General features: G+C 39.2%; 1 protein-coding gene across 1 annotated transcript in view; it reads right to left on the bottom strand.

The window, feature by feature from the left end:
* hibadha (3-hydroxyisobutyrate dehydrogenase a) overlaps positions 1-27,561 on the bottom strand; it is a 37,555-nt gene that overhangs the window by 7,040 nt on the left and 2,954 nt on the right. Inside the window, exons 5-7 of the mRNA XM_079878463.1 lie at positions 17,242-17,375; positions 14,312-14,388; positions 8,136-8,292 (exon numbers count right to left, since the gene is read on the bottom strand). Coding sequence (XP_079734589.1) covers positions 8,136-8,292; positions 14,312-14,388; positions 17,242-17,375 — 368 coding nt within the window. The remainder of the gene's footprint in view (positions 1-8,135; positions 8,293-14,311; positions 14,389-17,241; positions 17,376-27,561) is intronic.

Raw genomic sequence — 27,561 nt, 5'->3', positions numbered from 1 at the left:
AATATGTTCATTTGTGTCTGTATGTTGTTTACTTCAAATGTTATGCCACTTTCTATATAATTTTTTGATTTTTCGGGTTCCGGTCGGGTGCAGCAAAGGGTTAAAAATGAAGCCTTTGGGACATTATTTCAGCTTGGCACCTGGCAGATTCTGAAAATAGACACTTTAAAGATTTGAAAAAATCAGGTGGCATAAAAAAAAACGCGTGGACCCCTATTTCCATCTAGACTAGATGTCGTTCACTCCCGCGTGCAGGACCACAGTTCCGACGCGCTCGTTCAGAATCTCGGGAACGCGAGCAGCGATTTCAGAAACACGAGCACCAGGAAAGCACCTTACTTTTACTTAACGTAGCGTGTACGTGTCGAACGATGGAATCGCCGATGATCACAGCATCGCGTTCTGTTTCGCGAAGAGGTGAGAAGCGGTTTTGTGTGGATATCTCGAAAACCGGGAGGGTCGGAGAGAGTTTTCTTGGTCTAGACCTGACTCGGGTCTTCCGCTGCGGAACCATCTAGGCTTCGTGGTGGCGTGTTGGAGCCGGAGTGAACGAGACCATGGCTGATCGCGACCTCGACGCTCGGGACCGATGTTGAGAAACGCACGGAGTAGACAAGGTCGGAGTCAGCGGGTTAGTAACGTTAATCACTGATTTGTGTGCATCGGCGCGTGATGTTTCAAGAGCCAAACGCCGGTCTATCAGCTCGGCCTGTCTCACTAAAAGGTCGTGGATCTGTTTCTCAACAGCTTCCAGCTCAGACTGCAGTGCGTGAAGTTCAAATGTGTCTTCACCTGCACCAAAAGGTAGACTACTTACATCTGATATATTCGCCATTTTAACAGATGGACAGTAACGTTAAGTTAGCAACAACGCTACCAGTGATGCTATTAATATTAATACTAATTTATGGCTGAAGTCTTGGATATAATCCGTCTTTTTAGTGGTACGGGTGTAGAGTAGACGCACGATAGGCGAAAAAATTTTTGTTTGTAAGTGAGTGTGGAGAAGACGCGTTCAGCCCAAGGTTATAATCGTTAACGAAAACGAACGAAAAAACGAAAACTAGGTGGGAAAAAACATTGTCGTTAACTGAAATAAAAATAAAAACGAGGCATTACAAAAAAACGATAACTAACTAAAACTGTAATGTGTGTTTGGCAAAACTAACTAAAATAAAATAAAATTATAGAGTAAATGTCCTTAGTTTTCGTCTTTGTAAAGGTCTTTCATTTTTTAACGCTATTTAAAACACGCAGCGTATTCGTTCAGCTGCATTTCCTTTCCCTGCTCTCCCTCCATCTTTCTGTCACTCATGCGTCTCTCACATGCGCGAGCGCGCACACACAGCCTCTCCCCACTGTGCACGCCGCGTCTCCATGAGAACGAGTGTTCGTTCGACGTTGAAAGCAAGTTCGCGAAAGGTTGGTATCTCTATCTCGTGAACACCTTTACACAATCACACATTAAAAAGTAGTATAAAAATATTTTAAATTCTGAATATAATTTTTTCAGTGTGTTAATGTCGACCCGAGATGCGATTGCGCCTTCTTTAGAAAATTAACTAGTCGCATTGAGGTAAAATGCACTTTTTGGTTGTGGTTGTCGATGTCAAAACACTATATAAGCTGTGATTCAAATATTAAATAATGTTATGTCATTTTTTTTTACTTTTACACTGAATGTTTGCTGCTTTAATCCAGATGAGTACGTAAGGCTATTGACTGTACTATGTAGGGTGACCACCCGTCCCGCATTGCGTTGTACCGCACAGCATTGCGGCATAGTTTTTCACCTATATTTAACAGCGCTTTGTCACAAGTTCAAATACAAAAGCCGTCTTTAAAATCCTATCCAATGGTTGAAAGTAAAGGAGTAAACACGGTCACTAGTAGGTTGTGACGGCTGTCAATCAAAATGTGGAGCGGTGATTCGTTCCATGTGTTCCCTGTCAGAAAACAAATGGATAATTCGGTCAATTAAAATTTAAATTTAACAGAATTTATCAACTTGTTGCCTGCTGTGGTTGTTTTGATTCACATTCTTTCTAAAAATATAAAAGTTTTTGGTTTAATATATTCTTTATATATAAGACATGTCAATTATTCTAATTTCATGTTTTATATTTTATTAGTTCATTATTTATTTTGTTGGATTTTAATTGGACTTGGTCAGAACTGTTTCAAAAATAGTTATCTGCATGATGCTGCTGCCTTTGTGCTCAGTGATGTTGAATTTAAATGACATGTCAAATTAAGACATGTTATGTTACATTGTGATATAATGGTGTTTTCTGGAAGGGACTAAAGAACAAAGCATTTTTATCAGCTGAAAGGCAGAATACAAATGTTTTTTTATTAAGTTAGATAAGCATTAAATAACAGTTTCAGGTTATGTTTTAGTGTTGGTAACATGTCCAACATTGTCCCACACAAACTTATAATCGTCCCACAATCGTTTGGTTTGTTTGATGGTGGTCACCCTACTGTATAGGGTAAATTTAGTATAGGGTGACCTTTTTGAATCTTGCCCCTGACAAATAACCCAAATTACAAAAAAAGACTAAAACTAACACTAAAACTAATAAAAACTAAACTAAAACTAAGCATTTTCAAAAAATAAAAACTAAACTAAACTAGCAAACCCACTTTAAAAACTAATTAAAACTAAACTGAATTTGAAAACAAAAAGTCAAAACGAAATAAAAATAAAAACTAATGAAAAATGCAAAACTATAATAACCCTGGTTCAGCCGTGATCCAAGGGAGTAACCTTTAAGAGTATCCGGCATTGGATCACTAATAGGCTTGAGACACATCTGCTCAACAGTCCGCGTTGTAACTATGAGGTGAGGAAAAGTAGAAAATGTTCGTTGTAAGTGAGTTTAAAGAGAAAATCAAGAATTATAAGTCAATCGATGGAGCTCCAAAGACAACAATATATATATATATATATTAGGGGTGTAACGATACGCGTATTCGTATCGAACCGTTCCAAAGACCAAAGCAGCGCGAGCCGATCGTGATCATGCGACACTGTTACTACACAGCGCTAATAAGAGATCCAGTAAAGAAAGCATTTTAATTCGCCACTGAAGTAATAACATCGCTGCGAGATCTAGTGAGAAACATTAACATTTCTCCTTATTAACGGATCGAACAGCACGTGGAAACCAGGAAGAAACATTGTGCCATGAATGAACTATCCGGTGTTCACAGATCTGCAACATTTACCATGGATTTACTGTAGTAACACTAACTGCAACCATGAAAGTTTGGCAGGAATAGTAGGCTATAAGTTAATGCTTTCAAGTAACATTACGTTGGTTTTATTTTGACATTATGAATAAAATTGCTGCCCTCAAATGTTAATCTGAACTAAAAATAGACCTTTGTTTATAACTACTACAATATTAGGCATTTCATTTTTTTCCAAGGAGCTGTTTTGTTTTATGTTCTCATAAGTACTCCATCATTGCTCAAAGTAAAAAAAATAAAAAAATAATACTTTATTATGTTAGTTTTAATAATAATAAAAAAAATCTCTGGCATTTCTTCACAAGTTCTTTTAAATGTCACTTTGCATTTAAGAAACACGTGCCCTTTAGTCATTATTTGGGTAGCACACATATTCTGAATGTCTTCGGCAGAATTCAAATGAGCCATTTTAATCTAGATTAATCTAGATTAATTCCAAGATTACAGTGAGATTAATCTAGATTAAAAAAACGTATCTATGCCCACCACTAATATATATATATATATATATATATATATATATATATATATATATATATATATATATATATATATATATATATATATATATATATATATATATATATATACACACACACAGTGTATATATGTATGTTTTATACTTGTATTTTTCATTGCTTTTCTGTTCTCAATATTGTTAAATTTAAAGTATTTGTTGTGTAGTGAGGGAAAAAATAAAATGCATGTTGATAGAGTTTTTAATATTTGTAAAGGTTTCATTTTATTTAATGGTATTTATCATTATTTCTGAATGTATTAATAAAATGGGATATATTCAATGATATTCAACTTATTTTTTGCAACAATGCATTTTTTTTTGCAGGAAATACAGTGTATAGGCCTGATGCGATAGTCGGTGTTACCGTTGTGTTACACGGTGTTCAGAAGCACACGGATTATATCACTTGCCCACAATGGCAATTAAAAACTGAACGCGTCTGCTCAATTCAGCATGAGCCGAACGTGGGTCACAGCACAGATCAGTAGCAGGAGATTTAATTTATCACGTGACAAGAGTGAGGAGCTGACTGACAAGGCGATGGCGGAAGATTTGGTTTCAAAGCAAAATGTAAAAGCATCTATTTGGCCATATTGTGGATTTAAACCCAATGCTAATAGGAAACCTACAAACATTAATGAGGCAATCTGTAAACTTTGCCTGATGATGTTGGCAGCATCCAAAGGTAACAGTTATAATTGACCTATCGGTAAGCCCCTCCCAGAACGCAGATGAGCCAATGGCAGTTGAGTATCAGTTGCACGGGGACCGGAACTCGGACACCTTTAAGTTTCAGCACCAAAGAGAAACATTGGAAGATCCGATGCTCTCATCGTTTTGATGGTGTTTATGCTACAAAAATGGTAAAACTATGTGCCTGGGGTACTTGTAACAATGATTCCAGGTATCCTGAGAGGATTTTGAATCACCACACTGTGCGCACGTTCACCAGCATGTTTCAAACATAATTCAAACGTGATAAGATTTGCGCTAAAGAACCAATTATCTGTGCAATAAGACTGAAGCCCGGTTAATTTATAAATGATGTGGGCACAGGGGTCTGGCCGGGCTCAGCCCGAAGGAGCGACGTGGGGCCACCTTCCCGTGGGCTCACCACCTACAGGAGGGACTGTAAGGGGCCGCTGCTGAGAGGATCGGGCGGCAGTCGAAGGCGGAGGCCTCGACAACCCGATCCCTGGACACGGAAACTAGCTCTAGGGACGTGGAACGTCACCTCACTGGCGGGGAAGGAGCCTGAGATTGTGCGTGAGGTTGAGAGGTTCTGACTAGAGATAGTCGAGATCACCTCTACGCACGGCTTGGGCTCTGGAACCACACTCCTTGAGAGAGGATGGACTCTTCACCACTCTGGAGTTGCCCATGGTGAGAGGTGGCGGGCTGGTGTGGGTTTGCTTATAGCCCCCCAGCTCAGCCGCCATGTGTTGGAGTTTACTCCGGTGAACGAGAGGGTCGTTTCCCTGCACCTACGGGTCGGGGATAGGTCTCTCACTGTCGTGTGTGCCTATGGGCCAAACGGCAGTGCAGAGTACCCGGCCTTCTTGCGGTCTCTGGGAGGGGTGCTGGAAAGTGCTCCGACTGGGGACTCCGTCGTTCTACTGGGGGACTTCAATGCCCACGTGGGCAACGACAGTGACACCTGGAGGGGCGTGATTGGGAGGAACGGCCCCCCTGATCTGAACCCGAGCGGTGGTTAGTTATTGGACTTCTGTGCTAGTTACAGTTTGTCCATAACGAACACCATGTTCAAGCATAAGGGTGTCCATCAGTGCACGTGGCACCAGGACCGATGGCGGGATCCGATGGCGGGGGAGGAAGCTGGACAGACTCGGCAGACCCAAGCGTACTGTAAGGGTCTGCTGGGAACGTTTGGCTGAGTCTCCTGTCAGAGAGATCTTCAACTCCCACCTCCGGCGGAGCTTCGACAGGATCCCGAGGGAGGCTGGAGATATTGAGTCCGAGTGGGCCATGTTCTCCACCTCCATTGTCGAAGCAGCCGTTCGGAGCTGTGGCCGTAAGGTCTCCGGTGCCTGTCGAGGCGGCAATCCCCGAACCCGGTGGTGGACACCGGAAGTAAAGGATGCCGTCAAGCTGAAGAAGGAGTCCTATCGGGCCTGGTTGGCTTGTGGGACTCCTGAGGCAGCTGACGGGTACCGGCAGGCCAAGCGAACTGCAGCCCGGGTGGTTGTGCAAAAACTTGGGCCTGGGAGGAGTTCGGTGAGGCCATGGAGAAGGACTATCGGCTGGCCTCGAAGAAATTCTGGCAAACCGTCTGGCGCCTCAGGAGAGGGAAGCAGTGCCCTACCAACGCTGTCTACAGTAGAGGTGGGGAGCTGTTGACCTCAACTGGGGATGTCGTTGGACGGTGGAAGGAATACTTCGAGGATCTCCTCAATCCCACTCTCACGTCTTCCATTGAGGAAGCAGAGGCTGAGGGCTCAGAGGTGGACTCGTCCATCACCCAAGCTGAAGTCACCGAGGTAGTCAAGAAACTCCTCGGTGGCAAGGCACCGGGGGTGGATGAGATCCGCCCTGAGTACCTCAAGTCTCTGGATGTTGTGGGGCTGTCTTGGCTGACACGCCTCTGCAGCATCGCGTGGCGGTCGGGGACAGTGCCTCTGGGATGGCAGACCGGGGTGGTGGTCCCTCTTTTTAAGAAGGGGGACCGGAGGGTGTGTTCCAACTACAGGGGGATCACACTTCTCAGCCTCTCTGGGAAAGTCTATGCCAGGGTACTGGAGAGGAGAATACAGCCGATAGTAGAACCTCGGATTCAGGAGGAACAGTGTGGTTTTCGTCCGGGTCGTGGAACACTGGACCAGCTCTATACCCTCTACAGGGTGCTGGAGGGTTCATGGGAGTTTGCCCAACCAGTCCACATGTGCTTTGTGGATTTGGAGAAGGCATTCGACTGTGTCCCTCTCGGCGGCCTGTGGAGGGTGCTCCGGGAGTATGGGGTCCGGGGTCCTTTGCTAAGGGCTGTCGGGTCCCTGTACGACCGAAGCAGGAGCTTGGTTCGCATTGCCGGCAGTAAGTCAGACTTGTTCCCGGTGCATGTTGGACTCCGGCAGGGCTGCCCTTTGTCGCCGGTTCTGTTCATAATTTTTATGGACAGAATTTCTAGGCACAGTCAGGGGCCAGAGGGTGTCAGGTTTGGTGACAACACGATTTCGTCTCTGCTCTTTGCGGATGATGTTGTCGTGTTGGCCTCTTCAAACCAGGACCTTCAGCATGCACTGAGACAGTTTGCAGCCGAGTGTGAAGCGGCTGGGATGAGAATCAGCACCTCCAAATCCGAGGCCATGGTCCTCAGTCGGAAAAGGGTGGCTTGCCCACTTCAGGTTGGTGGAGAGTTCCTGCCTCAAGTGGAGGAGTTTAAGTATCTTCGGGTTTTGTTCACGAGTGAGGGAAGGATGGAACGGGAGATTGACAGATGGATCGGTGCAGCTTCTGCAGTAATGCGGTCGATATACTGGTCTGTCGTGGTGAAGAAAGAGCTGAGCCGCAAGGTGAAGCTCTCGATTTACCGGTCAATCTACGTTCCTACTCTCACCTACGGTCATGAGCTTTGGGTCATGACCGAAAGGACAAGATCCCGGATTTAGGCGGCCGAAATGAGATTTCTCCGCAGGGTGGCTGGGCGATTCCTTAAGAGATAGGGTGAGAAGCTCGGTCACTCGGGAGGAGCTCAGAGTAGAGCCGCTGCTCCTTCACATCGAGAGGGGTCAGCTGAGGTGGCTCGGGCATCTGTTCCGGATGCCTCCTGGACACCTTCCCGGTAAGGTGTTCCGGGCGCGTCCCACTGGGAGGAGACCCCGGGGAAGACCTAGGACACGCTGGAGAGATTATGTCTCCCGGCTGGCCTGGGAACGCCTCGGTGTCCCCCCGGAAGAGCTGGAGGAAGTGTCTAGGGAGATGGAAGTCTGGGCATCTCTGCTTAGACTGCTGCCCCCGCGACCCGGCCCCGGATAAGCGGAAGAAGATGGTATGTGGGCACAGTAACCGTGTTCCCTGAGGATTCAACCCCAATCCCAATGAAGTCGAAAATGTCATTCATTTTCTGGTTGTCAAAATCTCAGTAAGTTACAATTAAAGTTAGTAAGTTCATGCTAACTGTTCTTACGTCATGTACAGTGTAGGTAAAAACACATAAACGAAGGTCTACATTTCAGTTTTTCACACTGACAGCTGTCATTGTAAGACAGTTAGCAACTCTGTTTGCTTGTCCGAGTTAGCAACAGCAACTAAGGGGGGGGGGGGGGGGGGGGGGGCTTACCGATATCAAACCTATATATATGTGTGTTTAAAAGAAAGAAGAAGAAAAAAAAAAACCTTCACTTACTTTAGCCATTAACAATGTGCCGAAGCCTCCCTGGTAGTTGTTTGCGGACGGCACTCCTTCCATGACACCTGGGACGGGGTTATATGTGTCGCTGGACCAACATCGCCCTGAGCTCATGTTCAGAATCTTCGCCAGCAGCTTCGGATCCAAACCCAGTCTGATTGAATGAGAGACAGAGAAAAAGGTCAAAGGACAGAGGTCAGACAGAGTGCTGACCTTTAGGCTCAGGACTAGATCATCCCTAAGTGGAAAGTGGGCCTGGATAATACAGTATTGATATTTAACAGGAGCTGCAGTTCATCATTTTCCACTCTCTCGCTTGTTGTCCCCCACACAAATGCAGGGGTAATAAAACTCTGACACAAGCAGCTGTCTTATTAACTCACCCCCACCAATCTGTCCCCCAATAAGAGTAACCGGGGTGATTTCAGTCCTGCATTTAAAGTAGATCTGAGTGAAATGGGCCTTGCTGCTTTACAGATGATTGTGCACCTAAATAACATTGAATAATAAAGAAAGAAACTGACAGACAGCAAACACAACTATTTGTGACATTTCCTAAAGAAAGCGGTTGTCATGATGATAAGTGTGTGGTTGCCAGGGCTTAGTATGTGGTTGCTAGGGCATTGTTAGGTGCTTGTTTACTGGATAAGTCAAAAGTGTTCACCCTCAAGTCGCTATGATATTAAGAAAAAAGCACTAAGATTCAAGAAAATGACATGTGCCAAGTTCTTAGAAATATACTCTTTGTATCCATGTTGGTTTTTGATCTAATTACTCTAAATATATTATGTGTTCAAGCCATCAATTGAAAAATAATAGCATATTTACCTTACACTTTGAATATTATGAATATATTATGAAACACTTTTTTATTTATATTTCATTTTTATACAAAATAAATCATAAATACACCCACACACACACACTCGGCTCAGTTGCTCACGGCCCATGCGAACGCTCCACTCATAACCGCTCACCGGAAAAGCAAATCCCGCTCAAATAACGTGCCGACATGAAACTTCTATGTATTAGACTTGTTTCTGTTTGTAATAGCCCTTCTGTGCTGTAAACATGGTGTGGTATAGCTGAGCAGGGCAACGCCACCCTCTCGTTCACTGATCCACTCCCTGCTATCTGCTCACATGCTCCGATAATAATAGCTTTGTAGGACTATACATGGATAATTACACTATATTTGGATAATTGGTCAAAAAATAAATCTGTTAAATCTGATTCTGTGGCATAGAACTTAATAAAGAAAAAAATATTAATATTAATATATTTTCTGCACAATTTTAGTGTGTTACTTTCAATAAAAGTATGTTTTTTTATTGGCTTGTATTTTAAAAATTCAGTATCATTAAAATGATTGAATTTCATTCATTTTTTATTAATATAGAATTTCATTAATGTCTAATATTAATACCAGTATACCAAAAAAAATAAACTAATTTAATATATTTAATAAATCATTTTTCAAAAGTATTTTTGGTTTCAGTTTTCGGCCAAGTGCCTATATTTCGGCCCATAACGTTAATTTCTGTGCATCCCTAATACATACACACATATTATATATATATATACACACACACACACACACATATTCATATTCACTCAACATGAAATGACCTTGGCTTGTGACAAAGAGGTCAAATTATCTGATAACATAGGCGTTTTAATAGATTTTAAAATATTGAAAAAAAAAATTTCTAAGAAATAATCAAATATTTTGACAAAATATTCTTCCTTATGATAGGAACAATGAGGATAGATTAGGACAGTTGTCTCACTGTGACATTTTCAACTTTATCCCAGAAACTATGTATTTTCGAATAAATTAACAGTTAGAAAAAAAAAAAGAGGATCACAATATTGACCAGAACACCACTAATAAACTAACAACAAAAAAAACCTGTCAACTAGCAGACTGTTTACTGAGACAAAAAAAAAAAGGTGGTAGTTGACAAAAAGCCATTTTGAAAGAAAAGGATGAAGAGAAGAGGGATAAAAGAGGGAAATCTGTGGATGATGTGTAACTGGGCAAAGAGCTGCCGCCTCTTGCTTTAACAAGAACATAAATATGACCACATCAAGAGCAACTCGACACACACGCGTGTGTGTGCACACTCACGCCGAGACAGTAAAGTGCGCTTTTTAGCTTTCTTATGTCTATTAAACTATGATGAGTGTTTAAGGGCAGTTATACAGTAACTCCACCTGTCTCTCATTCAGGGGGCCGTGCCTTCATACACACACACACTCACATGCACCAAGACTTTTATAAGTCTATGCAATAATTAAGATACAAGGGCACACATCTGTGCATAAAAAGTCTATTTCTTTCCCTTTTCTATTATTCCATCCATCCGTCCGTCTCACTCTGTCTGTTTTTACAGACTGTTTTGGAAAATTTAATCTCAATAATGTGTGTGTTTGTGAGCTATGTTGTCATTTGACAGTTGTTTTTGGGGGGTTTTAATGTCTGTAAACAGCCCACTGACTGACCTCGTATCAATCTCCTGTTCTCTCTCACTCTCCCTTTATGTCTGTGTCTCTCGGTCTCTTGGGGACAACCGGTGACATATGTTCAACATCGTCCCCCTCCTTCCCCCAGCTCACACTCATACACACACGCTCACACACACTCACACACACACACACACACACACACACACACACACACACACACGTTCTGGGTCAGTGACTGAAAAGGTTACCGCCTCAACTGCAACCTGGCTTCTCTGCTACAACACAAATCACTCTCTCTGCACGAGAAACGAGTGTGTGTGTGAAGAGGAAGCACCTTCACAGTTAAAATGCTAAACGCCACTTTGTATAGCACTCATTCTGCTCCTATGGATATTATCCAAACCATTTAAACATCAAATTTACATGAAAGAGACACTTTCTAAAAGACACTCGGGCAGATTTGGCAGATGAAACTGAGTGTAAAGTGTGGGCAGGTTAATACCATGGCAGCAAGGGAAAGGAAAACAGATGTGAGAGTCTGGTTAAACAGGATGAGTAAATTACAGTTTAAGAATAAGGAAAGGAGGAAATAAACTAGAGGCGTTTGATGTTTGATCACTGCATTAGAAGGGGGCCCCATTTTGTTAAAGACTTATGTTTATACACTATGCCTCTTGTTCTCATTTCATCTTCATCAAACCCTGATGCTCTCAAGATTATAAACACATAGTCTTATAAGCAAACACACACAGGCCACAATTTTATTAATGTCTTTAAGAGGCAACAAACTAGTTTATTACCAAATGTCAATTATCTTTTTAAACATCTGTACACAGGCTGTGTGTGTGTGTGAGGGCGTTTGTGTAGTGGATGAACTTTCAAAACCTCTCAATTCAGTGTGTATGTGGCATCGTTAAAAAATAGGGCTCATTCTCAGTTTTTGCTACTGTTTGTAAAGTGTAGACAGCAGCATATGCATGCGTAAGTGAAGATAAATGGAGAGAGAGCGAGTGAGCGAGAGGGGAGATAACGGTCATTTGGGGACACTTCTTTTCCAAACTAAACATCATGCATGACTAGAGACACCCAGCACTCGTTGGGAAAAAAATTAAGTAAAATGACTTTTTCTACAAAGAGGGAGCAGTGTCCCATTACTCTTTTAAAGTGTTAGAGGCAAATCAAATGTTTTTGGGGGGAGGGGGGGTTTGATTAAAATCATATAGGCCAAAATGTTGACATATTATGAATTCAATATTGAGTGAATCACAGTAAACACTTTTCAATTACTGACCCAATTGGGTAACACTTTATAATAAGGTTCCATGAGTTAACATTAATTAGTTGTTAACTAAATTAGTTAAAATTAACTAACAATGAAAAATGCTTCTAAAGCATTTATTAATCTTAGTTAATTTAAAAATTGACTAATGCATTACTAAAATCAAAAGTTGTATCTGTAAATGTTATTTATTGGAACTGAGCTAACTTGAACTAACAATGAACAGTTGTATTTCTATAAACTAATGTTGACAAAGATTAATAAATATGTTAACAAATGTATTGATTATTGTTAGTTAATGTTAACTAATAGTGTTGACTGCATTTAGCCTTGCTGAAATATTTACAACAAAACAAATATTTTTCTTGAATTTTTGTGGAAGTTTGCAACCCTGTTACATTGCATTTCTATTTTATGTATTTTTAAATTGTATTACTTTAATTTTATTTAAAATGAATACTTCAAATTTAGACGTCCTCCATTTTGGCAAGAGGGCAGCAAAACTGGAAAAATAAATAAATAATAATAATCCCAAAAATGAAGGTAAAACCCAGAAAGAACAAAAGAAAAGAACATGAAAGGTGGACATTTTTTCTTTAATAATTCTCCATAGTGAGAGATTGATTATTCCTCCCGTGCATCCCCTTTGCTTTCCGGTGGAAAAAGAAAAAAATCATAATATCTCAGTCAAACATTCATCCTCTTTACATTCTCTATGTGCAGTTTGCTGCATGAGAAGACAGGCTGCAGTGCAGCATGGGAGATTTATGACAGCCAGGAACCCAAGGCATCTAAATGAGCCTGCTTAAGTGTATATGAGTGTGCATATGCCTACACCCTCCTGATATCCCTGAAAAGAGGGATAACATCACTTGGTGTGTGCTATATTTTAAGACTGCACTCAAGTGAATATGAAAACACATCTCATATACAAGTGAATCTGTTGAGCTGTATATGCAAGCAAAACTGCCTACCAATATCTTCTAATATCATTTTACCCTCTTCTCACTCTAAAAATATTTATTTTTTAAAAATCATGTTCTGCATTCATCAGTACTAAGAAGAAAAGATATTGCCTACACATTGTCACGGGATGTCTTTTAAATGCAGTAAACTAAGAACAAACTCTTTTAAGCTTAAAAACACACGGCGCATGGCGATCTGTTACAACAAACAATGGTGTCTGTCATCACTGTTGTCAAACGTGGCGAACCGAATTTAAATGAACGCAAATGAGATTTGAGAGCGGATGGCAAGATTTTCAGTGAAAGCCTCAAAGGAGCCACAGCACTAAAATGGAGCGATTCCGACAAACGGTCAATATAAAAAAAACAAAATAATTATTTTTTTGCAAATACGTTTTTTTTTTTTTGGGGGCAAAAAACTTCACTAGCATTATAAGTGAACATCATGGTAAAATGTTCCTAATTTAAATAAAGTCATGGCATGACCCCTTAAATTTCAGTCTGTTTCTTACACAAAGTTATCGTGTGGCATTTTAAAGGAACACGCCGACTTTTTGGGACTTTAGCTTATTCACCGTATCCCCCCAGAGTTAGATAAGTCCATACATACCCTTTTCATCTCCGTGCGTGCCGTAACTCTGTCTGACGCACCCACCGCTAGCCTAGCTTAGCACAAAGACTGGAGGTAAACGGCTCCAGCTAGCATACTGCTCCCAAAAAGTGACAAAATAACTCCAACATTTTCCTATTTACGTGTTGTGATTTGTATAGTCACAGCGTGTACAAATAACAAGGTCACATGAGACACAGCCATCTTCTAACTGTATACACACTGGGAACTATATTCTCAGAAGGCGAAGCACTGCTACTTGGGCGGAGTGATTTGCTCGCAGCACCTAAGAAGACCCGTGGTGAGGAGCAGAGAGTTCACTCAGAGTTGGAGTAAATCACTCCGACCAAGTAGCAGTGCTTCGCCTTCTGAGAATATAGTCCCCAGTGTGTATACAGTTAGAAGATGGCTGTGTCTCATGTGACCTTGTTATTTGTACAGGCTGTGACTATAGAAATCACAACATGTAAATAGGAAAATGTTGGCATTATTTTGTCACTTATTTGGAGCAGTATGCTAGCTAGAGCCATTTACCTCCAGTCTTTGTGCTAAGCTAGGCTAGTGGTTGCGGCTAGCCTTTGCGGCTAGCGGCAGAGGGTGCATCAGACAGAGTTACGGCACGCACGGAGATGAAAAAGGTATGTATGGACTTATCTAACTCTGGGGGATACGGTGAATAAGCTAAAGTCCCAAAAAGTTGGCGTGTTCCTTTAAAGCAGCTTGAATCTAGAGCAGAGAACATTTGGTCTACTTTTAAAACTTTTTTTCTCATTTTAGACAGCTCTCTCTCTCTCTCTCTCTCTCTCTCACACACACACACACACACACACACTCTCTCTCTCTCTCTCACCTAATTCCGAGGTTCATGGTCTCTGCTGTACCAATCATGCCAATTGCTAACAGCATGTTGTTGCAGATTTTTGCTGCCTGAAAAAGAAAATTGCAAAACATCAGTTCAGCCATAGAAGTCATTTCATTTAAAGGCTTTGTAGTAACATTTGGTCTGTTATTGTCATTACTTTAGAAATTTGTTATGCATCAATTAACACATGAGGAGTCTAATGCCATCTAATAATATGCATCTCCACAGATCAGACCACAGATCAACACAAACCATTCACATCAAACATTCCAAATGGGCAGTGTTGGGGAAAGTTACTTTTAAAAGTAATGCATTACAATATTGCATTACTCCCTAAAAATGTAACTAATTACATTACTTAGTTACTTATAATGAAAAGTAATGTATTACGTTACTTTTCTCACCTGGGCTGGGGTTGCTCGTTTGCTTTTTAATAACAAAAAAACAAAACAAAAATTATATTTTTGGAAAATGTAAAGGCCCTTTACCATCAAAAGTGAAATGGATAAGCCTCAGGCTGAATGAAATGCAAATTACGGTTGTACAGTAGAGGGCACAGCTCAAAACAAACCTTTCTGGATTGCAGAAAAATAAAATAAATATAAATAAATAATAAATAAAATAAAATACGACGCAGGAGAAGAAAGTACAACACTCTTCAGTAATAAAAACAAAAAATTGAAACACAAATGTGATGTTTATCTAAAATTATTTTTGCTTAATATGATTGAATTGGATCATCGGAGGTAAGCAGCAAAGACATTGGTTAATAAAGTGAGATTAAATACATAAAAGTAGATTTGTATTTAACATTTAATTATTGCATTTCACTGTTTTTATTCATTTTAAGGAATAGTGAATCTGTTTTTGTGCAAGTGAGAGGAGTAAAAACATGCTCACATTTAGTCTAGAACCACAATAAGAATCATGTTTACACAGTGCACACAACGCCTCTGCACATCACTCTCAATTTCTCTCAACATGGGGACAGGAGAAGTGTCAGTGAATAAATGGGAAAAACAAAACTGCATTACTTATTTGATTGTTGTAAATTTAAAAGTAATGTGTTTCTTAACTAGTTACTTGAAAAAGTAATCTGATTACATAACTCCTGTTACTTGTAATGCGTTACCCCCATCACTGCTAATGAGTGTTCATAAACTTGACACAGGACATAGTAGAAGCTTTTATTTCTAAACGGCAGAAAAACTAACAATATAAAAATGGAAAATTAGAGAAAAGTTGGAAATGAGCTGCGGAAGTTTACTTTTAACAGATTCCTGACCATTTTAGAGTGATCTTAACTGATTGTTTCATTATCTAGTCGCAAAGGGTAATGAAATGTACAAAAAAAATTACAGAATATGTTTTAAATGCATAAAAAAGTAAATCTCTTGGGGGGGAAATGACCCCATTAATAGACAACAATGTCTCTTAAAAGTAGGGTAGGCAATGTTTTTCATAAACACTTTTTGTTATACTGGTTAAAACTCTCTTCACATCCTGATAACAATCAATAATAGAAGTGGTCTAAATATAAAGATATTTTTAAATTACATACAGTACTGTGCAAAAGTCTTAGGCATGTTAATATCCCCACCCCAAAAATGTCCCCAAAAATGGTTGTAAATCAGTTATTTATATCTTTTGCTGTAGTGTGTCAGTAGGAAATATAAGTTTACATTTCCAAACATTCTTTTTGCCATTAATTGTAATAATCCAGTGAGATTTCTGTATGCACAAGGAGTCTGACAACAGCCGGTATGATCTGATCTCACCATCATCGAGTCCGTCTGTGATTACATGAAGAAACAGAAGAAACTGAGACAGACTAAATCCAGAAGAACTGCGGGAACGTCTCCGAGATGCTTGAAGAAACCTTCCTGCAAAGCTACAGTACTGTGAAAAGTACTGGCACTTGTGTTAAAATGCTGTAAAGTGAGAATGCTTTCAAAAATAAAATCACAAATTGAATTTATTTATGATTTAACTTCTATTAACTAATTCAAATCAATATATGGTGTAACGACCCTTTGCGTTTAAAACGGCTTTTGTCCAGGTACACTTGCGCATAGTTTTTCAGGTAGCTTTGCAGGAAGGTTTCTTCAAGCATCTCGGAGACGTTCCCGCAGTTCTTCTGGATTTAGTCTGTCTCAGTTTCTTCTGTTTCTTCATGTAATCACAGACGGACTCGATGATGGTGAGATCAGATCATACCGGCTGTTGTCAGAATCCTTGTGCATACACAAATCTTGCTGGATTATTACAATTAATGGCAAAAAGAATGTTTGGAAATGTAAACAAATGTAATGACACACTACAGCAAAAGATATAAATAACTGACTTAAAACCATTTTTGGGGACATTTTGGGGGTGGGGATATTAACATGCCTAAGACTTTTGCACAGTACTGTATATCTTCTGTGGAAGTCTCAGGACCAAAAAATGTCCAATCAAGGCAATCCTTTCATTTCGACACCATCAACGGCGAAATGAATCTGCAGCAGTCAGGTGGTACAAGTCAGAGTTGTTTATGTTCATTATTATTGTAATGTTATGTGCTTTGAGTTGAGACATGAGGTAATTTAACACCATCTCTTGTAATGCTTTGCATACTCTGCTATGGCTGTGTACATTCATGTGTTTTGGAGGTGGCATGGCTTTGGAGACTTTGACTCTGAAGGGAGGGTGGGATCTTTTGCTTTCACAGCTAACTTGCTTTTGCTAGCCTCTCTGAAGTTGCCTACCCTACCTTTAATGTCTTTTAGCAGAAACTACACTGTCTTTGGCATTTTAGAAGATAGCAAGACATTTTTTTTTTCATGGTATTCTTTGAAGTAAAGTTGATGTCACCATCACTGTACTACATTATCTAATCAATTACAGTCTAAAGGACATTAATGTTTGCGTGCATTTACCTGTCCACTTCCCACTTGGCCACAGTACACTACTTTTGCTCCCATAGAGGTGAGCAGCTCCTGGGCAGCATTAAATTCCTCCTCGACTCCGCCCACCATGAAGGTGAGTTTAGCCAGACTAGCTGCACCAACACCTGGACAGAACACAGTCACGCTTTTGAAAATCATTACAAAATTTGCTCAAAATCAATGATTGCCATTTAATTCAGTGCTGTGGTGGAATCATTATAATGATGGCATCAAGACGGTTATGTCAAGATACTAAATTAAAATAAAACAAAAATAAACACAATAAAATAATGAACAAATAAATAAATAAATATATTCATATACCATGGTATGTACTCCAAAGTACTTCTAAGAAAATCATGGTACACAACATGGTACAAAAAAAAAAAAACAATAGTACAGACATGTGACATGTTCAAAGATCCAAAGATTTTTTTCATGATGTAATCATCATTTAATTTGTACACTTATTTTATAACTTAGCGCAACCTGCTAATTTAACTAAAGCAGATCAGGATTCAGTCAACACAGTATGTGTGTGTGTGTTTTGGGGCAGAGGAGGGTATTAATAAGCTGTCTGGCACCAGCGGGACAGCATTTGAGTGTTTGCCTTTAAAAGCCGATTGTCCAAATCATCCTTCACAACTCTCTAAGGACAAGGACCCATTGTCCTCCTCCCCACAAACACATACACTTGCGTACGACAGCTGTGCCTAAAGCGACACTCCTCCCCCTAAGTGAACACGCCCCCTGGGGTATGAGTGACAGCTCTAAGGGGTAATTAACTTTACACTTTATCATGTTCAATTAAGCGCCACGCCTTAAGAAGACCAAGCGTGGCCAATCACGTTAAAGCGTGCCATGTTCTACATGGGAGGGGTGCTTTTAATGCTACTGACATAGATATGTGTGTCCAGGGATTTGCCCGATTAGAATGCAATTAAAGCAATAAAATTGGCCAGTTTCTTTTTTTTTTACATTACAACCTCATCTGCTGCACTAAAACCCTAAATACCCACATAAAACAATCCAATTCATCCTAATTTATATCAAACACTGGATACAATGTGATCTGGGAAAAAAAGCATGCAGTGCTTTGAGATGAGTGGTCTGTTTGTGTGTCAACACTAATGAATAGGCTGTTTATACTGAGAAGCTAATAATGTTGAAGTTAATTATTAAAGACCAAGAGAAAAGAGCTGATGCAAGATAGATCGAGTGAAATGGGGATAAAGCAAGAGAGTGAGAGAGAAAGGAAAAGAGAGAGTTTATGACTTCCCCTGTATTGATTTTTGCCGTACTTATCAGTCATCAATAATTCTCTCATTAACTCAGCGTGTCTGTCATTTCCCTTATGCTGAGTAAATGTGTGTGTATTTGTGTGCTTTGTTTATCTATAAACAAGCATTAATATGCAGTTTTACCTTTTTAAAAATGTGCACATTATTGAAATTAAACTGCTTTATCACATAAAATGAAGACATCACATTAGCATATTTACAATGCTAATAAGAATCCATGTAAAGTCAATTCAGAAACAAAATGCAAACACAGACAGAGGCATACAAAAATACAAAAATCAAACCAAAGGAGGAACGTATTGTAGTTTATTACGTGGCTCTTTGACATACTTTCTGCATTATGCTGTCAATTATGCATAATGTCTTCTAAACTATGTTACTGAAACTATGCATTTGTCTCAGACAATGCTAGTTTCATATTGAGACTTAAAGCCACATAATAAATCTATATTTAATTTGATGACATTTCTTTGCATTTGTGTATTCATCCAGTCATTTAATAAGAGAGATAAAAGTATAATTAACTAATATTTAAAATGGTAAAATGTGTTAAACTTGACTGACTGAGCATCTCTTATTAGAAGCTTAAAACATAATCTAGTTAGCCAAAGTACTCAAACAAGTAGAAAGTCAAATCAAAGTCTATAACAGCAAATACATAACGAAGAAACCCACATGAACGCTGACAGAGACGTACACAGTTGTTTGTGGTATTAGTTACCCAAAACTCTCTTTCCAGCATCTTAAACATCCAAAAAAGCCACTTAAAGCTTTCAGTACTTTTTAAAACACCAAAAACATTTAATTAGTGCCACAGTTACATTAAACTACATTTGTGGATATGAGCCTCTTTTCCCAGGCAGTACGAGACGTTGAACCACCTCAACGAGCGTGTAGATCTCTGATCTTTTATTGTGTGTAAATAAAACCTCAATGCAACCTCTTGTCATCTTTCAACAAACCTCTAGAACTGCGGAGAGTAATAAAGACTCTAAATTACTAAATCATTTATTTTTCCAGCCCACCCCAACAGACGCAATGACGCATACACACACACAAACACACTTGCGATCTATCAGCTAGCCTCCTGAGCTGATCAATAACTTTTTCTTTTTGACTGTAAAAAGACCAGCATTGATTGCAAACAGACAAAAGGGATTCGAAAGTGATTGTCTCTCTAAACGACTGCGCTGGCAGGGCATTAAAGAGATCTCGAGAGAACATTCTAGGAACTGCTCTTATTGTGTTTCCAATACCAGAAACACTGCTGTAAAAACATTAGGCAAACCTCGATAAAGTAGACGCTAAATCAGAGGATGTCAATGATTCATTCAGTTTTACGATCAAAGCTATATTTGTCCATATTGGATAATCAGGCCTATAAATGCATACAGTCCTCATGCCACTTAAACTCCTCAAAATGAGTTTTCAAAAGTCAGTTTAGTTTTTCTCATACTGCACTTTTTACAATGAAAAATCTGTAATTTCTTCTCTCGCATGTTCCAAAACTATATGACTGTCTTTCTTGCGTGGAACAATAAAAGAGGATATTTTGAAGAATGTTTCAGTTGTTTTTGTCCATATAATGAAGGCTATTGGGGTCCAAAACAATACTGTATGAAGAAAAATAAAGAAAAAAAGAAGGAAAAAAACACCACCACCACCACCACTGACAAATGGGGCTTCAGGATTTGGGAAAAATATCTAGTAAAAACTGGGATTCCGATTTAAAACCCAAATTTTGTGATTATATATAATTATTGTAAATATAAAATAATAATAATAATAATAAATAAATATAAATATATATTTTGAAGATAAATATAATATCGAATGTATCAATATAAGTATGAAATAATATTTTTTGTGAGTTTTTTTGTTGACGACCGTTTATAAGTGCTTCTCATTACAAGTTTGGGAAGATGGTTGTCACGTTGCATTCTTAAATGCATGTTATAAGTGACTTAAAGGGATAGTTCACCCAAAAAAGAAAATTCTGTCATCATTTACTCCCACTCATGTCGTTCAAAATCCGTAAGGCTTTCGTTCATCTTCAGAACACAAATCAAGATATTTTTAATGAAATCTGAGAGATTTCTGTCCCTCCATTGACAATCTAGACTCTAGTTAAACTATCACTTTGACGCTTCAAAAAGTTAATTAAGAGATTGTAAAAGTGATCCATATGAATTGAGCGGTTCAGTCCAAATTTTCTGAAGAGACACGATTTATATGATGAACAGATTAAATTTAAGCTTTTCATTTTAGAATTTTTTTTTTTAAACTCTATTATTGTCCAGAGATATATTAAAATTATACAGTATGTTCTGTTTTGGCTTAATTTTGTGCCCCCAGTTCCTGTGTTCATTTCTTCCACGTCTCAATCAGCATCCTATACTGTAGCTCCCGAGCTCATGAATCACTATATAGTGTTCACGAATTCAGGCACTGGTAAGGACAGTACAGTGTCTACATTGTATTTATGGACAACAGCAGAGGTAATATCTTTCTGACATTACTTGTAATGTTATTTAAAGTACATAATGATAAATATTTTGTTTGTTACATATAAGTGTTACATTAAGCAAATTATAAATGTTAGCTAGATTATGTTCATTACCCGTCTAGTGATATATGAAATATGATGAAATAATGGTTTGTATTTTTAAAAACTTCTATCACGTATCGTTATGTGTAGTAAGTTGGCTCACGTAATTTAAGTTTCCTGCTTTATAACTTCTGTTAAGGAAACATAGTGACCATAGATGCTCCCTGGTTTTCACGGTGCATTGTGGGACTTTTTAGGGAGCGAACGTTTCACTGCCCTGAAAGGATTCTGCAATTGATCAGTGCCCTGACTACTAGGGAGCTGATTGAGATGCACTCCTAGTTTCCTAGTGTGCACCTATCTGTTAGCATAGTAACCTATTGTGTCCACCTGCCCATTGTTAACTTACTCGTTTAGTCCTGTGTATATATATCCCTTGATTAGTTGAGCCACTTGTGCATATATATATATATATATATATATATATATATATATAATTTTTCAGCATGCATACAGTTACTTGCATAGGGCGATACATACTATATAGAATATCTCAATGGCTTGCTCACTTTTTAATATTATTGTCCAGCTCTAATATGCTGAATGTGACTAAAAGGCATGAAGTTATTAGGATATAACAAACATTAACATCCTGAAATTGAATTTCTGTAGAAATACATTTTACTTGACCTTGATCTTCTGTTGTATTTCACAGAAGAAAGTAAGTCATACACGTTATGAGGGTGAGTAAATTATGGCATAAGATTGTTTTTGGCATAGTTCCTGAGTGAATTATCCCTTTAAGAAACTTATCCCTTTTTGTATTTTTTGGCTTTTGATGCAGTGGGAACACTAGTAGCGTAACAGGAACAAACATATTTACTAGCTTCATGTGGCTAAACCTTATAATTACAACCAAGAGGAGATATTTTCTCAGACGAATTAAAACAAGCAAATTACAACCAAGAGGAGATATTTTCTCAGACAAATTAAAACTCCAAGAAAACTTAATACACTTCTTTTTGTATATAAAAACACGCTCATGAGAACTTCACATGGATTAATAGTTTCTACGCCAGCAGCCCTTGTGGCGTACTGACAGAATCACAGAGGCAAAAGAGTTTACAAGCCACCGCACAAAAATGTAAACCTTCACACGGTCACAAGAGAGTCTTGCACATACAGAGGCAGCTATTGGATTATCTTCATCATTCAGATAAGCAGGACTTTAATCACCACTATCGTAACCCACATCCTCTGCACGCGACCGCACGGCCCCTTTGAGTGTGAACAACAAGTGAAGAATGATCTGGAATCAATGCTCTCCCAAGCCAGGAGCCATCAGTGTATCGGCTCCTAAGGATGCTGATTAGCGGCCCTTCACACATGCACACATGTTCCTCTAATAGTACCATCATCAGCATTTTAAAAATATCCATAATTGAGGACTTAAAAGCTGCTTAATAACACTCATCTTTTACACACTCTCACACAAAAACACACACTTCTGTGATCCACAGTGACTGTTTAAGTGTGTGTGTGTGTGTGTGTGGGGGGGGGGGGGGGGGTGAATGACAGTTCCTCGACAGGGGGCATGAGTGCATACCAGATGACGCCAGAATATGACGGACAGCTATTAATTCACTTCTTAGTAGCAATCATGAACAGATAATGCATCAGAATATACAGACATTGAGAGACTTAGGCTTAAAAATGCTTGATATCGTAATATCTGATTATTCTTTCCTGCTCAATCAGACTCAACAATATAACACAAACACACACACACACACAGTGCTATAAAAGTCCTGGTTAGACAGCTGCTATGGGTCTGTTTCCATCTGGAGTTCAGGACAGACACCGACCACCCCCTTCACACACGTCTCCCAGTCCCTGGCCTTCCCAGCGAGGATCTTGTTATGCTAATTCCTCTGTCACTCACCTATCCATCAGCCAGCCTCTTCCTCCCCCTCCTGCTCCGGCCGACAGAGGGCAGAGATATTAATGAGTGCACTCACGGAGCCCAAAACCGGCACGGGGAAAGCTGATCTACATTAGGACGTATCTGGGGTCCCACCTCTCCATGAGTGATCTTGTTTCTGGTCAATCTGAAAACCAGATTTTTTATTGTGAAGGGGCATCTGCTGTCCCATCAGGATAGCGAATCTACCGTTATGAGCGAGTTATGTTAATACTATCAGCTAACAGCTTAACAGACCCCATTAACACTGAATGCCATGAAACGTGAAAACTCTTGTCAGATTCACACATATTTAAAAACTGAAATAAAAGGATGTGTTACATATGCTGGAACACATGCATAAATAATATATTTGTATAATATTGGTTCTAAGGTTCCATTATAATTTTTGTTAAACAATTTAGAAAAATATATATAAAAAGTATCTTTCAAGAAAAACCACTGAAAATACTGGAAATTATTTTTTAAATGATTTTAAAAATGTTTTTTTTTTTAATGGTTTGCTAATTCATTCAAATCTCATTTGGCAGAGATTTAGGGAGTAGGGACTACCAAAAACGTATTTATGTAAATAAATAAATATCATCATTAGTCTGTCTGATTAACATATTTGATATTAATTTTAATTTGTATTTATTTGCTCAGTTTGCTACGTATGAAAATGAGAAAATTGATGCAAAAAAACCCCCACATTTAATAGTCAAAACTGGTCTGACTAAAGAACTGATTTAATAAAACCAGTATGTAAATATTCTCTTCATGTCTGTTTGGTCACATGAGGGACTTAGTTGACACATTAACACATAAACTTGTAATGCATTTTGAAAGGACCATCTGAAAACCTGAGACTGTTATTTTCTCCTTTATTAGCGCTGATCTACATATTGGCCTGATGGGTGAAGGCTGTTCCACTGAGACAGCTCATGCATGCAGGCTGTTAGATCAGTGATAATAAATGAGAGGAGAGAAGAAAAGAAGACAACTTCACACATTCAGTAAGGGCCTAAATTTGAGACAAGGAAAACAAGGGGTAGTTTAACTGTTAAACGTGAATATGGCACCGTTAGTGACCACGTTAGATAAATATACATTATGAGTTACGTACGTTAGTAAATACCACACTGACTTGAGGTTAAGACACCATGAGAGCAAAGCACAAACACTGCCTTGCAAAATGCAAAATAAACAGATTTAACCCGGTCCCACCACACACAAAACTGTGACACAAACGCACTCTCGCACAGAGGGTCGAAGTTTTCCCACGTGAGCTTCATAGTGAGAGTGAGCAACAGTGTGGCCGCAATCTCAGCAAAAACCGAGGAATGTGGGTAATTACTGTTAACTAGCCGAGCACTTGTTAGACGCGGCAATGGCCACACACCCCACGTTTCAGAGAGTGTGACGTTAGCCGGGGGTTTGTTGTGGGTCCAATTCTGCAACAGCAGACAGTGAGGTTTGTGCCTTTGAGTTTATTACAAATCTACGCAAAAGAGGACAAAGAGAGAGAAAAAGAAAGAGAGACAGAGTTCCTTCGTCATTTTACGAGTGTATTATTTGAGAAACATAGTCTGACGTGCCAAACCTTAGTGACGCACAGAGAGAGGAACACAAAACCAAGAGTATAAAATTATATCAAAAGAAAATCAGCTTTAAAAAAAATACAACATGATCTCACACACACATGAAAATTCTCCTTTCCACAACAGAGACCTGAGAGGACAGGCGATGGGAGATTGCTGTGAACGGGCACAATGGCGTCATGATGGCTGGAGTGCCACCTTCTGGACACTCTGTTTAGAAGTGCTAGTGCAGCTGTGTTTTGTGGTCTGATAAATGTTCCCCCATAGACCTGATAAAAGTGTGGAGGCCATAAAAAACTATTTGTTGTCCCGCACTACTGACGCGTATCCATTCTCTCTTAAAGTTCAGCTCATAATCTATTGTTTATCTGTACTATGTTTGGATTAATTGAATGCTGATTGCTTCATACTATGTGTAGCGTTGTATTTTTGATCTGAAAGCACTTTTAATGTGCTCTATAAAAAAAGTCTATTGACACGACTTTGTTTTGTTTTTTTGGTCAAATGAATGGCCAAAAAAGGGACAGTTCAAATGTTTGAATTTCTGTGGAACACAAAAAGAGAATTTTTAAATGATGTATCAAATAATATAATAATAGAGTAATATTAATTAACTACATGTCACTTACTATAGAGTTATGGTTAAGGTTTGGTTTAGGGTTAGTTACATGTAATTATCCATAATTTACTGTAATTACTATAGGAATTACATATAATTAATGTAGCAATAAGTAATGTGTAATACATATAAGTAATGTGTAACTGTCGCCTTAAAATAAAGTGTTACCAAAGAATGAATTACTTGGTCTTTTCTCCACAAAAAGCTATTTTATGGTGCAGGAGTTGTACGGACTACTTTTATAGCTAACTCTTTTTGTCATCTTTGAGCATGATTGTCCTCATTCACTTTTTATAATTAAGAGTGACCATGATAGTCTTAAAAACAAAATCTACTTTTTTGCATCATGATAATTGCTTTATTTTGTCTCTGACCCCTCCATTTGGCTTCCAACCAAAAGGAAAGAAGGATTTAATCTGGGGAAAATGGCAAATCGTAACTGCTAAGATGTTAAGGAGGGATTAGATCACAGTCTAGTCCAAGGGCATGGACACATACACCCATTCACTTTTTTATAGCCTAGTCCAAACACAGGCTCTTTAAAATCTTGTCTGCACTACAGACGCCAATCAGTAAACATACATCCAGCAAACCTTTAATGCCTGAGGAGTTTCCCCACTCACACAAGTTGTGCATCTTAAACATGTGCTTGTCCAGGGCAGTTTCTCAGCTCTTTATGGCCTTTTATCTACATGAAAGGCCCAGGCACTGGGAGAGCCAACATTACGGCTCCATCAAAGTGAAATCTACTGACAGCGCTGTCCTCCATAACGGCTCAGGCCATTAAAGGCCCTGTCACAGAGCCTTCCCAGAGAATCTGCATAATATAACTGGAGTGTGCTTGCGTTTCTGGAAAATTGTAGGTTTCTTTATATTAACTCTACAGAAATTGATTTCGCTGCACTGACACTAAAAGACTTTTAAAATCTCATCAGATTTTCAAAATGTGAGAGACCACGAACATGACGATAAACAAACAAAAACAAAAACAGTTTTGCTCCTATAGTATGTGGAGTGCCGTAATGTGACCAGTACATCACACACATAACAGATTCATTCACAAACAACTGTGAACACGGGAAATCTTGCAAAATCTCTTGTGGTCAAACGTGACTTTAGAGTAAACAAACATGGTGAAGATATTTGGACTGATTTAAAGAAGAAAAAATTCTTCTTTATCACAGGGAAAAAAAGAAATGGGTTTCCGTTAAACCCGTTTTCTGATTGGGTATCGTTTTGTTCCACGTGACAATCTACAGAGTTTGCATGCATTTGTCATTGGGGTTCCCCCCACACAACAGGATTTCTGATCGTAAATATTCTACATGTTGGATATTCACAATTTGACATCAGTGCGGTGCCGACATTCTTCCAAGCAGATTCAATCACTCTTAACACAGATCACACCACAGGAAAGTGCCACTGTTCTGCAGAGTTCAGCTCCAACCCTAATCAAACTCAATATCTTCAGGTTTACTAAGGCTACAGGCAGGTGAGTTAATTCATTTAATTAATTCATTTTAATTTATTACTCTGAAGGAGAGCGGCATTCCAGGACCGACATTGTCCATTCCTATTCTAGTGTGTGGATGCCTAAAAGGTAGGGTAGGCTATTTTTTTATAAACACTTTTTGTTATACTGGTTGAAACTCTCTTCACATCCTGATAGCAATCAATAATAGAAGTGGTCTACATATATATATATATATAAAAAATGTCCATATATCTTCTGTGGAAGTCTCAGGACCAAAAAAATGTCTGTTGACAGGCAAGTAGGACATCGTATCATTGCATTCGGACCAAATGTAATGATACGATGTACTACTTGCCTGTCAACATATGTATATCCATTCCTCCACGCACCCTGCTCGCGCAGACATCAAACGCGTTCCATAAGGCTATGCAGAGTTATAGACACACATTCACTGAGAGCCGCCACAAACAAACAGCAGCCACCTTCTACAGTTCATCCTGAACTAAAAAAAACAAGCTTACACTGTGTTCATGCCATGTCATAACCGTAATTACGAGATGGCAGCCGTGACGGTCTACCCGGAGATGTTTGCGTCCTCAGACTTGGATTTTTCGTGTCAACACTAGCAATGGCGAAATGAATCTGCAGCAGTCAGGTGGTACAAGTAAGAGCTCTGTAAATTGTTTACGTTCATTATTATTGTAATGTTATGTGCTTTGAGACGTGAGGTAATTCAACACGGTCTCTCGTGATCCTTTGCAGACTCTGCTGTGTGCATTCGTGTATTTTGGAGGAGGCAAGGCTTTGG

Source organism: Squalius cephalus (assembly GCF_949319135.1).
Source record: "Squalius cephalus genome assembly, chromosome: 8".
Classification (NCBI taxonomy): Eukaryota; Metazoa; Chordata; class Actinopteri; order Cypriniformes; family Leuciscidae; genus Squalius; species Squalius cephalus.
Note: the sequence above shows the minus strand (reverse complement) of the source record. Positions and strands in the feature narration are given on the sequence as shown.